Below are 17544 nucleotides of genomic sequence, written 5' to 3' on the forward strand. Positions count from 1 at the left end.
GTGGTACAGCTTTATATAGTATTTCCCCTACAGTTACAATACACTTAAGGGCATAGATTACCAGGTTATAAAAATAATTAGGAAATGATGAGTTTTAAATATTTATATTTTCTAAATAATTTATGTTCACCATTGTAGACATCAACTCATACTAAAAACTGAAAAAGAGAAGCAATTTATTGTGCTTCACCTGTATAAAGTATATCTCAGAATAACCAAATTGTTGGCAAGGAAAAGTTCTTAATAGATTAATTCTGGCTAATAAAGGAAAGACAAAACAAGAAAATTACCATTTTGCAATCCTTAAGGCAATAATTGTTCAAAACAATCATCATCATTGGATACTAAAATCATCAGGTTAAATAAAGGACAGGAAACTTGATAAAATCAGCCTGAATCAGCTGATCAATCTTAGCTCACTAAAAAGAAGAAACCCAGAAAAGTACCTCCTGGTAGGATTTAGAATATGACAACAACTATTTGGTCATTGCTGATGACATACCATCTAGATTAAGGAAGACCCAGAAACCTCAGGACCATGTGAATTGTGTCACAAACATAAGCAGCACCCAGGAAGCCAGGGTGATGCTGGTGGCATGACCACAGGATCAACTTCAACAAATATTACTGAAGTTACTTTGAGAAAGTTAGTATGAGGCATTACCACTTACAGAGGAACCAGAGCCTCTGCTCACCTGTCAACTCTGATAAACCATAGGCCTTGGTCAGTGAGCAGACACTGATAAATGCTCTGCAAAACAAGACTGGAGATGATTCTATCATTGATAAAATGCAACTGGGCTACAAACATTTGGGAAAGAGAAAGCTCCCAAAGCAAGCTCTCATCATGAAGGCCAAACTCTTGAGTGAAAGAGCTGAGAAGGTTACAGGTGTTTGTGTGGAAGCCTGTGTCCCGGTAACTTAAAGCCACAGGAGGGAGGCTCATTACATACTAACAAGTGCTTTTCTCAAAGAGAGAAACCACAAAGTATTCATAAAAAAATGGAACCTGGATCTAATTAAGCCTATAGAGCTATTTACATAGCTAATTTACCAATGTTCTGAAAATAAGTGGATGGAGGAAGAAACTGAGGAACAAATCAACGAACAACACAAAAAGAATTTTTTAAACATCAGCAAAATTCAAAATAGAGGTCATTTTATAGGACAACCCAGTTTTTCTCAATGACATGGAAAAACAAAACAAGAAGGAGTGTTACAGAAGAAAAGAGTCATAACAAACAATGAAATTTGGATCTTGATTCAAACTGTAAAAAAAAGATTTGAGACAACTGGGGAAATGTGAATATGGCTTGGGTAGTAGGTATCAATTCAAGGGTTTAGTGCCAATGCTCCTAAATGTAATGACATAGTGGCTACATTTAAAGACTGCTCTTCTCAATAAAAAATGTCAGAGTAAAAGATGAGTAAAATGTCATGATTTTAAGATTCTGACAAAGAGAATCATAAAGAAAAAAAGACTAGTTAAATGTCTGAATGAATTACATATTATGTCTGTTTCAGTCTCCAGTAAAAGAAAAATAAAAGCAGGATACTTGCCAATGAGATCACTTCGATCTAGCAACAACTCCAGATCTTTATCACTAATGACCTTCTCTCTTGATCCTTTTACTTCCCTATAAGAAAACAAAATATTCAAGTCCACATGATAAATCAAAACTACAAATTACATTTTTTAAAAATTAAAATATCTTACCTTTCATAATCTCTAGATTTTAATAATTCCATTAATTCCTTAGGGTCTAAGAAGTTCTTAGATTGATTTAATCCAGACTGACCACCTTTGAAATGATCTAGAAAAAAGTTTTCAAGAAATTTAAAACACTGAAAATTGCTATTAAAACCAAAATATACATTATAAACCAATCAGAAGGGCATATGTTAAAAAGAACAGGCAAAGTCAAGTGTTGATAAGGAGAAAAGTAATCACAACTCTCATACTTTGCTAGTATAAATGTAAAATGGTATGTCCACTTAGGGAAAAGTTCAGCAGGTTCCTACAGGTAAACATGCACCCATCCAAAGACCAAGAACAAAGGCATATGTCCACAAATACTTGTGTAAGAGCAGCTTATAAAAAAAGAGCGCCTGGGTGGCTCAGTCAGTTAAGCGTCTAACTTCAGCTCAGGTCATGATCTCATGGTTCATGGGTCTGAGCCCCGCATTGGGCTCTGTGCTGACAGCCAGCTCAGAGCCTGGAGCCTGCTTCGGATTCTGTGTCTCCCTCTCTCTCTGACCCTCCCCTGCTCATACTGTCTCTCTCTCAGAAATTAAAAAAAAGAAAAAAATTAAAAATAAACAAGATCTGAAAAACAATTTAAATGTCAACCAACAAAAGAATGGACAAACTATTAACTTACAATGTAACATAAATGAATCTCAAAATGTTATGCTAAACAAAAGTAGCTACATACATACAAATGAATCCACATATGAAGGTAAAGGAAACACTAATCTGTGTCACAGAAATCAGAACAGTGGCTGCCTTCTGGTGAGGAACAAGAAAATATGGAAAATGACTGGTGTATGAGGAAATGCTTTTGGATGATGGAAATGTTTACCTTGATCTAGAGGACAGTTATACTGTGTGTATATGTTGGTCAGAATTCAATCTGTACATTTAAGACCTGGTTATTTTGCTGTACATATATTATACCTCAATAAAACACTGCCAGTATTTTAAAAATTCTTTTCAAATTGTTCTTTGAAATTAATTTCTCAAAATACTGGAAACAGACTCTGGAAATAAAATGATATAAATTTTACTGGAATTTAAACTATATTCAATAAAGAAAATACATTTCATTGTTCAAAAACCTAAAGCAGCACAGGTGAACATTTTTTAATTTGTACAAAATCTTCTTTAATATTTTTATTTATTTCTAGGACAGAGAGAGAAAGACAGCGCAAGCAGGGGAAGGTCAGAGAGAAAGGGAGACACAGACTCTGAAATAGGCTCCAGGCTCTGAGCCGGCAGTCAGCACAGAGCCCGACGCAGGGCTCGAACCCACGAACCGCGAGATCATGACCTAAGCGAAAGTCGGACGCTTAACCGACTAAGCCACCCAGGTGCCCCTGTACAAAATCTTCTTAAGGCAAGTTCTTTTTCCCTCCACTGTAAATTCCAACTATAATCTGAATGTTCTATCAGATCAAATTAAAGATTTCTAAAACCTAACTCAATATCAGATACACTGGAGGAAGTACTTCCAAGTAAAGAGCAAGCAGAAAAGTAGCATAAAATAAAATGATAGTGATTTTCCACATTATCATGTTCCCATTACTCTAGGCTTTACAACATAACAGATGTTTTCAACTTCTGTGAGGGTAGCTATGAAGGCAATTTTGCCAAACAGATTTTTACACTGAATGAATAAAAGCAGAAACTTCTCCAAGGAATCTTAGGGAACAGAATATAAAATATTAATGCCTCACCTACTTCACTTCCCCTACTTCTCACAATCTAAAACACTGTATTTTAAGAATACTGTATTTGTGGGGCGCCTGGGTGGCTTAGTCGGTTAAGCGATCGACTTTCGCTTAGGTCATGATCTCGCGGTTCGTGGGTTCGAGCCCCGCGTCGGGCTCTGTGCTGACTGCCAGCTCAGAGCCTGGAGCCTGTTTCAGTCTGTGACTCCCTCTCTCTCTGACCCTCCCCTGCTCACGCTGTCTCTCTCTCTCCTAGAAATAAAGAAAACATTAAAAAAAAAAAAAAAAAAAGAATACTGTATTTGAAACAATGAAAAGGACATTCTAGAGCCACATTTTTGAAATATGTGAGTTTAATCAAGTAAATAGATTTTATAGCACTACCTCAGTGTATCTTTAAGATTCTAATACTTAATATACTGAACTTCTAAGAAGAGTCTTGAAGTCTTCTTAAAGCCTTTTGGAAGGCAAATCTCTGCTCAAGAATAAGCATTTCCATCACGTCAAATCCCCATAACAGAGGTTAGGATATGGCATTATAAAAGTATCCTGGATAGGGTTTTCTTTGCCCCTCTGCTCCTCATCTATACATTAACGTTTTTCCTTTATTTATGTTTATGGTCACACAAATCTAGTTTAGGTCTTTACAGCTGCAAATTCCCCACTATTTATCTAAATCTTAATCAAGCTGTACTTATTTATGTATATTTTTATTTTAGAGAGAGACCATGCCCACGAGTGGGGGAGAAGGGCAACAGGAGAGAGAGTCCTAAGCAGCCTCTGTACTAATAATCCCCATGGCCCTAGGATTATGACCTGAGCTGAAATCAAAAGTTGGAGGCTCCAATGACTGAGCCACTCAGGTGTCCCTGTACTAATTCCTTTTATAAAGAAATCAGTGAGATGCCTGGATGGCTCAGTCAGTGGAGCATGCAACTCTTGACTCTGATGTTGTGAGTTCAAGTCCCACACTGGGTGTGAGATTACTTAAAAATAAAATCTTTCAGGGGCGCCTGGGTGGCTTAGTCGGTTGAGCGTCTGACTTTCGCTTAGGTCATGATCTCGTGGTTTGTGGGTTCGAGCCCCGCGTCGGGCTCTGTGCTGACTGCCAGCTCAAGAGCCTGGAGCCTGTTTCAGAGTCTGTGACTCCCCCTCTCTCTGACCCTCCCCTGCTCACGCTGTCTCTCTCTCTCTCCTAGAAATAAAACATTAAAAAATAAATAAATAAAATAAAATAAAATAAAATCTTTCAAGGCACCTGGGGGGGCTCAGTCAGTTAAGTGTCCAATTCTTGGTTTTGGGTCAGGTCATAATCTCATAGTTTATGGGACTGAGCTTCGCATCGGGCTCTATGCTGACAGTGAGGAGCTTGCTCGGGATTCTGTTTTACCTGCTCATATTCTCTCTTGCTCTCAAAATAAATATACTTAAAAAAAATCTTTAAAAATAATAAAAGAAAATAATAGTAATAAAATATCACAACATATAATAGAAATTTCAAACAAAAAAGTGTTACAAAGTATTATTTACTTTTGTGGATGATCAACTTTTCCAGTTTTCTTTTAGCAGCTGCTCTTTCCACAATTTTCTGATCGATAGTATTTGCTGTGACAAGACGATATACAACAACTGGCTTTGTCTGACCAATTCTATGACATCTATCCTGGGCCTGAAGATCAGACTGGGGATTCTTAGAGTAAAAAGAAAAATAACATTTAATAGTTGAATATTAAAGTTATCTAAACTCATACTATGTGGGTAAAGTCACATACATGCATGATCCAATCAGAATCTTTTAAACAGTGTCTTAACTCACTTTAGATCTCCAGAATGATTTCAATTATAAAACATGTTCAAGTCTTTACATACAAGACACTTGATGATTTGTCTTAAAATGGGATACATTTTCAAAGTAAATAAAATTGCAAAGCATACAATGAAAGATAAAAAAATTAAGAATGGAAATATAATCAGCATTTGCTATACTTCTGACTTACCCAATCACTATCATAAATAATAACTGTATCTGCTGCAGTCAAATTAATGCCCAGGCCACCAGCTCGTGTACTGACTAAGAAGATAAACACATCTGGATCTGTGTTGAAGCTGTGCATCTAAAAGTAAAAAAGGTATAAACTCAAGGAATTAAAAAATTGTTACTGTCTGGAACATGGATATGATGTTGCATGTGGAGCAACCATCTTATAACCATACGTTTACAGCAAAGGTAGGGAGGAGGGCAATGCCAAGGGATATAATAGGCCAGCATTCTCCAAACTAGGTATGAATTATTCATTATCTACAGGATTTTTGATGTGGAATAAATAATGAAAACCCCAAAGTCATCAAAGTTGAAAACGACAGGGTGCCTGGTGGCTCAGTCAGTTAAGCAACTGACTTTGGCTGGGATCATCTCACAGTTTGTGGATTTGAGCCCCATGTCCGGCTCTGTGCTGACAGTGCAGAACCTGGATGGAGTCTGCTTCAGATTCTCTGTCTTACTCTCTCTCTGACCCTCCCCTGTTCATGCTATCTCTCTCTCTCAAAAATAAATAAAACATTAAAAAAAATTTTTAAAAATCATTAAGACTTACTAAAATTAAAAAATGCTTAGGTTTTTGATCCTGCTACGAGGTTTTCAGTCTATCAATTTGTGGGTCTACTCTGAACATTACTTTAGAAATCAAGATATGAATTACAAAAAGAATTTGATATGTATTATGTAATAGTCTTACATTTTTTTCTCTCTCTGAGTAAGACATGGATCCATCAAGCCTGCTGAAGTTGATATTTCTAAAGTGGCAGTAATCCATCAAAATGTCCAACATTCTTGTCATTTGTGAAAAAAGCAGCACCTGAAATTTAAATATATCTTAGTATCTGTACTAATAGGAAGTAATTAAACAACCAAAAATCCAATCAAAGGTACCACCTTGTGACCTCTGGTTTTTAGTTCTGGCAGCATTCGATCCAAAATTAAGAATTTCCCAGAATTTGTTACCAAGTCTTCATCAATCTTAAAAGCAGGTAAAGAAGGACAACAGAAAAAATAGTCACAATAGTTATCAATAATTTTCATCAAAATAAAATCCAGGTGAACAGTTCATTTTTAATGACATATAAGTCCCTATAAAATTTTTAAAAATTGAGTTTGTTATTTGATCTTTTTAAATAAGATAGTTCTTTCTCAGAGAAAGACATACTTTTAAATTTAAAACAAATGATTTCACAAAAACAAAAAGTCCAACTCTGATCTATCTACCCCACCCCTCTCTCAAAGACTTTGTAATAAGAGAACTGTAAGTTTAAACTGCATACTGCATGTATGTTGAAGTTTTTTCTTTATAAATGTACTTTTAATAAAATATGAATGAAAATAACTGCTAGACTTCTGAGTATAAAGAAAACATAAGAGCTTATAAGCAACCTAAATATTAAAGAAAATCTTCATCTTCTAGTGAAAATTAATTTCCTCATCAGAGATTATCTTCTTCCTTACTTGAATGAAAAACTGTAAAGAAGTGATTCTCAAATAGGGGCAATTTTGCCCTCCATCCCAGGATATATTTAGCAGTATCTAGAGACATTTTAGGTTATCACAACCTGGGAAAATACTATTTGGTACCCAGTGACTAGACACTACGGATGATATTAAATGGGCTATAGTTCACAGGACAGCATCTCGTAAACAAACTAGCTGGCCCCAAATATCAATATTGCTAGGGAGAAGAAACTCTACTGTGTAAACTAGTGTGAAATAGGGTTATTAAAGGTTACTGAGAACAGGTTTATTTTAATACTATGCCATTTCTTCCATCAACTGCCCAGGAAAGTAACTTCATTCACCTAATCTAAATGCCTGTAACTTTGTAAACTTTTTTGTTCTGTGACTATCTGTTAAGATTTAGGCAATGAGCAGTCAGAATGATTTTGCCAATCTAAATACTAACTAAAAGGAATACTGAAAATGTGACAACTATCTCTGATAGACAGCAAAACACAAATTGGAAATAAACAGGATTACTAACAAAACGAAACCCCAAAATATTGTTTTATACAAAAAACTTTACACTATCACTCTAAATTTATTAGTGTTCAGATAAAATATGTAAATAGAAATATTTCACTTACATATACAAAGTGACTATCATTCTAAAACTCAAAAAGTTCTCTCAGTTTTGGGGGAGAAGATTATCTTCACTTACTGGAAGGATTACAATCTTTATACTTTAAGGATTACAATACTTAAGTAATAATCAAAAAACAAAATGACATTTTCCTTCAATATAAAAAGTTACAGCAATCAAAACAGTACATTATTAAATGGTACTCACCTTAAACTCTTGTGTGACTGGGTCTATGGGGTATTCAATCAAGTATGGATGATTACAGCATTTCCGAAGAAGCATCATTATATTCTGCAACTTCAGATTAACTTCAGACTCTAGAGGGATATTCGTTTCCACAACAGCTCTACCAAAAACATATAATCCACGAATGTGAGAAATACAAAAAGTACCATAGTTTAAAGAATACTTAAATTTATTTTAAACTCACACCTTTCTCGGTCTACTTCTGGCTGTATTTGACTGATCAATTTTTCCAATTCATTAGGGAAATCGTCTATTTGGCTGTAATTTATTGACTTTCTGGAACGCCGTCTTGGTCGTCCAGTGGAACTTAGCTCAACTGTTTCTTTCTAAAAGTGAACAATTAAAAGGAATATGTTTAAAAAGCTATACCCTTAAATTCTAAATATATACAAAGTGTAATAGAATATTTTTATGTACAAATGTTTTATGACATATAGAAATAATTTTGTCTTTCATCAAGTTTAGTGATTTCCAAAGGCATAAAATCAAGGATCCATCAATTTTAGCCAAGTGCACATGTGGTCATGTGACGCCTAATTATTTTAACAATTACGATAATATCTGAGAATTACAGTAAAGGCCTTCATATCTCCATGGAAAAATTTAAAGATGGGTAGAGCTGTTTTGAACTTATATGAAGGAATTTAATAACAGGGGCCTCACATATCTGTAATAGAGAGTATCTCTTTGGAATAGTATATAATAATGCTATGAAATTCCTCACAATAAGGAATAATACTAAATTCCTAATAGCTAAAAACTCAAGAATCTTCCCTTCATCATATAATAGAAATTGGGGAACAGAGTCCAATGGTTGTACAAAATAGAAATGTCTAGAACCACAAATAATTTTGAAAAGAAATACATAGGTCTATAGCACACAGTAGAAAAAAATCTGGACATTTAAACAAAATCTAAGTGGGGGGGGGCGCCTGGGTGGCTCAGACAGTTGAGCGTCCGTCTTCGCTCAGGTCATGATCTCATGGTCTGTGAGTTCGAGCCCTGCATTGGGAGTCTGTTTCAGATTCTGTGCCTTCCTTTCTCTCCACCCCTCCCCAATTCATGCTGTATCTCTGACTCTCTCTGAAAGATAAACAAACATTAAAAAAAAAAAAAAAGATAAAAAGTAAACAAACTCTAAGGGTCTTCTAATCTTTAGTCTTAAGATAGGTTCGTCTGAGGGGAGGGCCGTTGGCCGGGGCCTGCGGTATGCCGCTTCAGTGAGGGGCTCGACTACGGCCACCGGCCTGTTGCTTTTCTGGGCGCCACTCCCCCGGCCGGCCCGACGCGACGCGCCATTAGCGCGGCACCAATTCCTCTTGGGCTCTTGGGCGCTGCTCTGAGCAGCGTCACCCTTTAGACCAGAAAGCTGACGGGCACTATGGGGAAGAAACAAAACAAGAAGAAAGTGGAGGAGGTGCTAGAAGAGGAGGAAGAGGAATATGTGGTGGAAAAAGTTCTTGACCGTCGAGTGGTAAAGGGCAAAGTGGAGTACCTCCTAAAGTGGAAGGGGTTCTCAGATGAGGATAACACGTGGGAGCCAGAAGAGAACCTGGATTGCCCTGATCTCATTGCCGAATTTCTACAGTCACAGAAAACAGCACATGAGTCGGATAAATCAGAAGGAGGCAAGCGCAAAGCTGATTCTGATTCTGAAGATAAGGGAGAGGAAAGCAAACCAAAGAAGAAGAAAGAAGAGTCAGAAAAGCCACGAGGCTTTGCCCGGGGTTTGGAGCCAGAGCAGATTATTGGAGCTACAGACTCCAGTGGAGAACTCATGTTCCTGATGAAATGGAAAAATTCTGATGANGGTGACAAAAAAAAAATCTCTTTCAAATGAAGTATTGTTACATTTTTGGATATCAATAGCCTTCTATAAAGGGACTGTGTTGTGGTCTAGTTGGGAAATTCTTTTAGTATATTGTGTGCTTTTTCATATGTGTTTCCAGGTCTATCACCCCACAGCATGATTAGGGTTGATCTGGGACAGGAATAAACAATCTTAACAAGCATTCCATATATCCAAAATGCAACTGATGCATGAATCATCACTTGAGCATGAATCATCACTTGAACTTCAATAGGATCACAGAATTACTAGGAGACAACCTTTGCTAATGACCTTATGCCTTATACTCCAGTTAGAAATTCACCTTCTACAAGTCCTAAAAACAGGTGATGAGCTCCAAGACTGAAATTAACCATAAAATTTTCAATGCCAACTGTTATTTACAGTTTATTTCAAATCCACACTCTACCTCACTGCATCCAAACATGTTCGCAATTGTACGGTTCACAATGGCTGTATAAAAGATCTCTTGCTTCTTTGAAAGTGGTGCATAAACAACTACTTCTCTCTTGGGAGGAACTTCAAGAGCAACATCAGATTTTAGTCTTCTCAGTAAAAAAGGTGTTAGAATCTAAAATTTAAACATGAATAAACATGTGAATATTAAGCAATTCCAAGTTTTCAAGCAATTCTCTCTCCACAAACCTCTGTATCCTTCTTTCTCTTTTCCTCCTATATGTATATATACTATCAAATCTTGAAAGATAAAATATCTCCTTGAAATTTCCCCAGACCAAAAGACATCCCAAATTCATGGTATTTATCTATAACATTTCAAAATTTAACATTGCTTCAAAACCTCTCAATATATCTTGAATATTTTAAGAAGTAGAAAGAAGATGACATTTGTGACTCTTAGAATTAAAATGATATCCCACAGCATTTACAGTGAGGTTTTGGACTAGCATAAAACCAACATACCAACAAACCTAGGGATGCAGACGTAAGAATTTTCTTCTATAAGTTCTAAAACTTTAGGGTTAGATTATTTTCATTCATCTTCCTATTATGTGATGATATGTAATTTTCACATTTACAAAACAACAGCAGAAGCATTAGGTAATTATAACATTATTCAATAGTTCAGAGGTCTTCAAAAGAATACATAAACTTGTTTAAATAATTTTATATCCTTTATAGCTGTATCTTGATATATAGATTGATAACTCATTTACATAAGATTCATTTTAGGGATCTGTAGTTGAATACTCCATAGGGATAGAGTTAAGCACAGAAAGGCTTTAAAAGAGAGAGAACATTACTACCAGTTTAAGAAAAAAGATCTGTAAATAAGCTGCCCAGAAACACATATACCAATTACCAAGAAAAAAAATACAAATGATTTGGTAAGGGAAGTATGATTTGGAATTTCATTATTATTTTCAATTTTTATACTGTTTCACATTTTTATCACGAATATGTATAAACTTTAAAACAAAAAAGTTACAGGGTGCCTGAGTGGCTCAGTTGGTTAAGCTTCCGACTTCAGCTCAGGTCATGATCTTGCAGTTTGTGGGTTTGAGCCCTGAATTGGGCTGTGTGTTGACAGCTCAGAGCCTGAAGCCTGTTTCAGATTCTGTGTCTCCCTCTCTCTCTCTGCCCCTCCCCAGCTCATGCTCTGTCTCTGTCTCAAAAATAAATAAACGTTTAAAAAAATTGAAATAAAAAAGTTATAATGGACTTTGAATAAAATTGTCAAAGCACAAGTGAGAAGCTTTTCTGGGCTCCCATATGGAAATGACTAGGAAACCTTTGACAGATTAATTTGCCTAAAGTAAACACAGGTAGGATGGGTAGAAACTGCAGAAAACAGTAAAAATGGATCATGTAAGTAAGTGAATTATGCAAATATTATTGTCAAACATTCATAAAACCCACCACTTTCATTTTTTGGCTGACAAACATATCAGCGACCACAGATATAAAAGGAATATACATGAAAAGGGCAAACTTTTCACTTGAGTTCTGCTGTAAAGCCATGTGACCTCTGGGGGTGAGGGAAGAGAAAGGGGGAAGAGAGAGGGAGTAAGTTAAATTTGAGGGGTCTTCACTTTTCCAAATCTACTACAAAGGGTTGAACAGGTAATCTATAGGGTTCCTTTTTTGTTTCTAGTAGTCCACAGTAAGCAGGATAAGACAAAGTCGTACCTGATGCAGCATATGCAATACATTCTGTTCTCTTTCTTTAGCAATAATATCTTCAGCAGTTTCAGAAAGACTAGTGATATCAAACCAAGATTCAAAGCTGTAAGTGGAAAAAAAATGATTACAAGTTAGCCTATTATATAAATCAACTGTATTAGCATACATATACCACAAAGAAATAGTTGAAAAGCTATCATTTTAATCCAACTACTTAGAAGACAGGAATTAATTTTAACTAAGAGCACACATTTGAGAAGGTTAGAAAAATAAAGAAAATAGGTAAATAACTGGCTTACCTACCTTTTCAAGTCATCAAATACATCTGGCAACAAAAAGTTCAGCAATGACCAAAGTTCTGATAAATTGTTTTGCAAGGGAGTACCAGTCAAAAGAAGTTTGTTATCTGCATTGAATCGTTTTAACTCTCTGATCAGACGGCATTTCATGTTTTTAATTCTGTGTCCTTCATCTACTATTAAGTATTTCCAATAGCAGTGCTACAAAAGCAATTTAGGGAAAAACTTTAACATTATGACCTCACAATTTTCCCTAAAAACAATTCTAAAAATAAAACCTCTTTATTAGGGATGGACGTTCAATCTTAACAAATGGCATTTCTGTATCTACTGAGAGGACCATGTTCTCCTTTGAGCTACTAAAAGGGTAAGTAAATTTCCTAAAGTGGATATATACTTGTATTTCTAAAATAAACCTCACTTGGCTATCTATGAACTAATAAAGTCCACCTGCTATTACGTATTTAAAACTTCTCTAGTCATATTTTTTAGGCAAAGCAATCTGTGGTTTCCCTGTGTACTTGTCAGGTTTTGATTAGTATTAAACTAGATTCCTAAAAAAAAACTAAAAGCTTTTATTAGTTACATATGCTCTGAAACATTAAATATCATTAGAATTTTCATTCTTGAGGCCTACATCTGAAACTGACACTTATTTAATGTGATGGTGCTCTCAATTTTTTACATAATATCGGTTTATTTAGGTTTCCCTTTCTTCTGGAGTCAGTTTTAGTAATTTGTATCTTCACAAAAGAAAGCCAACCACCTACTTTCATAAAGTTGTCATAAAAATTGTTTTAATTTCTAATTTTAAAAAACTTTGTAGGGGGACATGGGTGGCTCAGTCAGGTTAAGCATTGGACCCTTTGATTTCAGCTCAGGTCATAATCTCAGGGTGGTGAGGTTGGGCCCCGCATCAAGACTATGTGGTGGGCATGGAGCCTGCTTCTTAATTCTCTCTCTCTCAAATAACAAAAATTAACCTTAAAAAAAAAAAAAAAAGCAAAAACTACCAAAAACCCCTGTACTTCTAGCATTATAATCTCAAAGGAGAAAAAAAAAAAATGCCTTGTAAAAAAGCAAATACAACAAAAACAAAAACTCTTAGTCTTCATTTTTATTATCTTTCTCTTTATCTTGACTGGGCAAAGGGAAAACTTAAAGTTCACCTATATTATTGTTTAAAAATATAGAAACATGGATATATAAATACCAACTTGTCAAGTGTAGGTATCCTTGGATAACAGGATTGCCAAACTGGGGGGAGAAGATGAAATGGGGCACTTTTGCATTTCACTTCAATACATTCATAACACAATAAAAAAAACCTTTTTAAATAATATTATGACTAAGAAAAACAATTTGGGACTTCTTTTGCTGGTACTATGGCAAACTAGATAACCTGAATAACTGCTCACTGTAAGACATCTATCTTTAAAAAACCCAAACATAAATAAATGAATATGCAAAACAATCAGAAAACCCAATGCATTAGAAATGAGGATCCTGAAAAATGAATTAAGTGAACAGAGACTTCTGTTACCACTCACCAACAGAAGCCGTGTACCCCCAAAGCTAAGATCCTTAAAATAATTTTAAGTTCAGTGGAAGAAAATTCCAAAATTCTAGCCACTAGTGAATGGACTTGACAAGAATGCTTATGTTTCAATATAGGTAGGATAGGGAGAGCAAATTAGAAAGGTCTTCACCTTTATTTAGTAGGAAACTGAAGTTTTAAGAAACAATGTATAGTAAAAAAAAAAAAAACAATGTATAGTATAACCCTACATGTAAATTATACTTATATACTAAGAAAAATATTTATATAGCTGTAGCATTCTCAGAATTAAAATGGTTTTTGGGGTGCCTGCGTGTGGCTGAGTCAGATAAGCATCCAACTCTTGATTCTGGCTCAGGTAATGATCTCATAGTTCGTGGGTTTAAGCTTTACATTAGGCTCTGGGCAGACACTGCAAAGCCTGTGTGGGATTCTCTCTCTCCCTCCCCTACTGTGCTCTCTCTGAAAATAAACTTAAAAAATAAATAAATAAAATAAAATTGCTTTTAAGTCTGTGTGCTTTTTTCTACAAGTAGTATTTATTATTTTACTGTGAAGAAGTAACATAACTGCAATTCATCTTCCAAATTTCCACTAGCACACAAGTAAAACTTTTAAAAAGATTTTTTAATTTTTTTTTTTTTTTTGAGAGAGAGAGAGAGAGCACGCGAATGCACATGCATGAGTGGGGGAGGGACACAGAGAGAGGGAGACACAGTATCTAAAGCAGGCTCCAAGCTATCTGCATGGAACTTGATGGGGGGGCTTGACCCCACAATCCATGAGATCATGACCTGAGCCAGGAGCTCAAGCAACTGAGCCACCCAGGTGCCCCACAAGTAAAACTTGATGTACCAAACAGAGAAAGGAAAAACAAAGTAGTAAAGAACTATACATGTATAGTTACTATAGGTGTAACAATGATAAAGTACTTCAAATACCAAAAATAAACTGACAGAGGCAAGGAGCAAAAGTTAATATTCCAAATATATTGTAACTTGGGCACTAATTGATAATGTTATGCCATGTATCCAGGAGACAGTCTAAAAATAACTTGTCTTAATATATTCTATTCTTATTTGATTAAAATTAAATGGGTAAGTTAAGTTCTATATACTTAAACCACATGTTAGGCATGTCTATAATATACTCAGATTCGGTAGGTCTACCTGATTCTAACACACAAAATGATATTATGGCTAAAGGCAAGGTGCTATAGGTCTTATTTTCCTGTAAAGACTACAGCCTTACTGCAACCTTTAAGACTGTTAATATAAACCTCTGGTTTCTAAAAGAATCTGTAAAACACAATATTGACTTCCATTAGAGGAAAAAAAAATTAAATGCTACTAGATGGTGCAAGGAACTAAGAAAAATACAGTTTATGGGTTACAAAGAAAGAATTCAATGGAAACAAATCATACCTGTAATGCATTTCGGTCTCTCATGGCTATTTCAAATGAAGTAATTACCACAGGATGAATCTGCAGAGTCCCTTTTCGCTTGTGAATATTCCTTGCTAATTTTCGACGTTCCTGCTGGGTTCCATGATATAACATAGTAGGAATCTAAAAAGATTTTACATTGATTTATAACAAACTTCAAAACAAAATATAAGTATCAACAATTTGGAAAACATATTAACCATTTAGGAGAGAAAAAAAAGACAATTTAATCTTAGCTCTATTTTTCTATATCAAAATAAGCCCATCACCTCTAATCAATTATGTTACTACTATAAGGGAGTAAGAAAAAGCCATAAAAACAAATCAAGTTTAAGGCAAGGATTTGGCTAAGATGACACACATATATAGAAGGTAATAACACAGTAAGAAAATTAAATTCTACTTAGGTCAGTCTTAAGTGAATCAAATTATCCAATACACTCAAAATCATCCAGGGTTATTTTCAGCAAATACCCAAGATTATTAATAACTATTCTCTTCCATATATACGTAAAGAGAATATTATTTTTTCAAATAATATTTGAAATATCTGAAAAATAACTGAAATAGGGGTGCTGGCTCAGCCCGAGGAGTGTGTGACTCTTGATCTCAGGGTCATGACCTTGAACCCCAAGTTGGATGTACAGATTAAATAATCTTAAACAAACAAACAAAACCTCCAATAAAATGTAGTGTTTCTGTAGTGCAGAAATCGACATTATAGTGACAGTTCTACAATAGAATTCAGCCAACAATAAAATATTTACAATGAAAATATATTCAACAAAAGGAAAGATATCTTACATCTGGTGTAAATCTTTGGAATTCAGCCATCCAGTTAGGAAGTGTAGACAAAGGGCCACAGACAAGAAAAGGTCCAGGTACTCCTCTCTGAATCATCAAGGCAATTGTAGCAATACACTGAACTGTCTTTCCCAATCCCATTTCATCTGCTAAAATGCCATTAATTCCATTTTCCCAAAGCATCTGGACAAAATAATACACACTATATTTAAGTTGATATAAAGACCTACTGAATTAGCAATAATTTATTTCTTTTTACCCAAAAATAATTATGATGAGACTAACACATTCATGGTTATAGTAACACTTGCAAGAAGTCGGTTATCAAAGCCATAAAAGTGTTGGCAGTCTTGAATAAGATACCAAATATTTAGTCTGGATAAATAAATTAGAAAATAAGTATTTACACAAAAATGTTCGCTTCATATTTAATAATGAAAGTTGGAAGAAACAACTCAAGTTGTGTTACAGCACATTAACAGGCTCTTATATAGAAATGAATCAATATCATGTATTAAAATTGAGAATTCATTACCCTAAGCCATTCCATGCCTTCCACTTGGTACCACCGCATCACTCCTCCCGTGAAGTGTTTTGGTTGTTGAAAGGGTACAGGCTGTCCATTACATTTCCGAACTGGGTCAAAAAAGAATTTAGTATTCTGCCTAACTGTTTCAGACAATCTATTTTTAATTATACTATTTGAATCTTTGTTTTTCTGAAGGTCTTCTACACAGAGATTAGAAGAGGAGCTTTCGTTCTGCAAAGAAAAAACTTTAATTAGAAGTTTGGTATATAATGCGACTACTGTATCAGAAAACTGAACAAATCTGGAGCGCCTGAGCAGCTCTGCCAGTTGAGTGTCTGCCTCTGATTTTGGCTCACGTCATGATCTTGAGGTTCATGAGTTTGAGCTCCCTATTGGGCTCCATGCTGATAGCACAGAGCCTGCCTGGGATTTTCTCCCTGCTTCTCTCTCTCTAAATAAACATTAAAAAAAAACTAATCAAAATTTACCCAGTCCTATAATCGTTAAGTATGGAGAAATAAAACCATTTGCTGAATAAAACCCTAGAGATGCTACCATCATTCTCTCATAAATGCAAAGCCACTGGAGAAAAAACTTCTGAAAATAACTTATACATTATAGACACACACTACTGAAATGACCTTTACAATTTATATCTCCCACTCAAACCTCTAAAATGAGCTACTCAAGAATTTATTAAACTAATTTCTTAATATTTTCCTTCACCTAAAGCAAAGATAATGGGTAATGTCTGTAGAAAATAGGAAAGAAAAAAAATTTCCTTTCAAGAAACCATTTACTTCCATCTAAATACTTTCACTACAGAAAAAGGGGCAAATTAAAGAAAGTTTAAGAACTTACTACATCACACTTAAGAGTATCAATTTATCTGTAATGACACTCATTACCAACTTATGACTAATGACAGATTTTACTGGTTATCGATGTCCACAACTCAATATTTTAAGAATGTGAAAATGAGGGGCACCTGGGTGGCTCAGTTTGTTAAATGGCTGACTCTTAATTTCAGCTCAGGTCATGATCACAGTGTTCCTGTGGGATTGAGCCCTATAATCGGCTCTGCACTGACAACCC

The 17544-nt window shown here is 35.2% G+C and overlaps 2 protein-coding genes across 3 annotated transcripts in view; one reads left to right on the forward strand and one right to left on the reverse strand.

Annotated features, from left to right (window-relative positions):
- Nucleotides 1–17544, reverse strand: part of HELLS (helicase, lymphoid specific) — a 41929-nt gene that overhangs the window by 5523 nt on the left and 18862 nt on the right. Inside the window, exons 8-21 of one of the 2 annotated variants that reach the window (XM_077779624.1) lie at nt 16456–16680; nt 15921–16103; nt 15096–15239; nt 12118–12314; nt 11821–11917; nt 10082–10243; nt 8010–8149; nt 7785–7923; nt 6383–6466; nt 6186–6305; nt 5448–5564; nt 4981–5140; nt 1718–1814; nt 1561–1637 (exon numbers count right to left, since the gene is read on the reverse strand). In XM_077779624.1, the coding sequence (XP_077635750.1) occupies nt 1561–1637; nt 1718–1814; nt 4981–5140; nt 5448–5564; nt 6186–6305; nt 6383–6466; nt 7785–7923; nt 8010–8149; nt 10082–10243; nt 11821–11917; nt 12118–12314; nt 15096–15239; nt 15921–16103; nt 16456–16680 (1942 nt within the window). The remainder of the gene's footprint in view (nt 1–1560; nt 1638–1717; nt 1815–4980; nt 5141–5447; nt 5565–6185; nt 6306–6382; nt 6467–7784; nt 7924–8009; nt 8150–10081; nt 10244–11820; nt 11918–12117; nt 12315–15095; nt 15240–15920; nt 16104–16455; nt 16681–17544) is intronic. The other variant, XM_077779632.1, reaches the window with a different exon arrangement.
- On the forward strand, nt 9000–9663 carry LOC144244667 (chromobox protein homolog 1). Its single transcript, XM_077780037.1, has one exon. The coding sequence runs from the start codon at nt 9205–9207 to the stop codon at nt 9661–9663; it is 459 nt and encodes a 152-aa protein (XP_077636163.1). The 5' UTR covers nt 9000–9204.

The sequence above is a fragment of the Crocuta crocuta genome, unplaced genomic scaffold (assembly GCF_008692635.1).
Source record: "Crocuta crocuta isolate KB4526 unplaced genomic scaffold, BGI_CrCroc_1.0 scaffold170, whole genome shotgun sequence".
NCBI classification, from domain to species: Eukaryota; Metazoa; Chordata; class Mammalia; order Carnivora; family Hyaenidae; genus Crocuta; species Crocuta crocuta.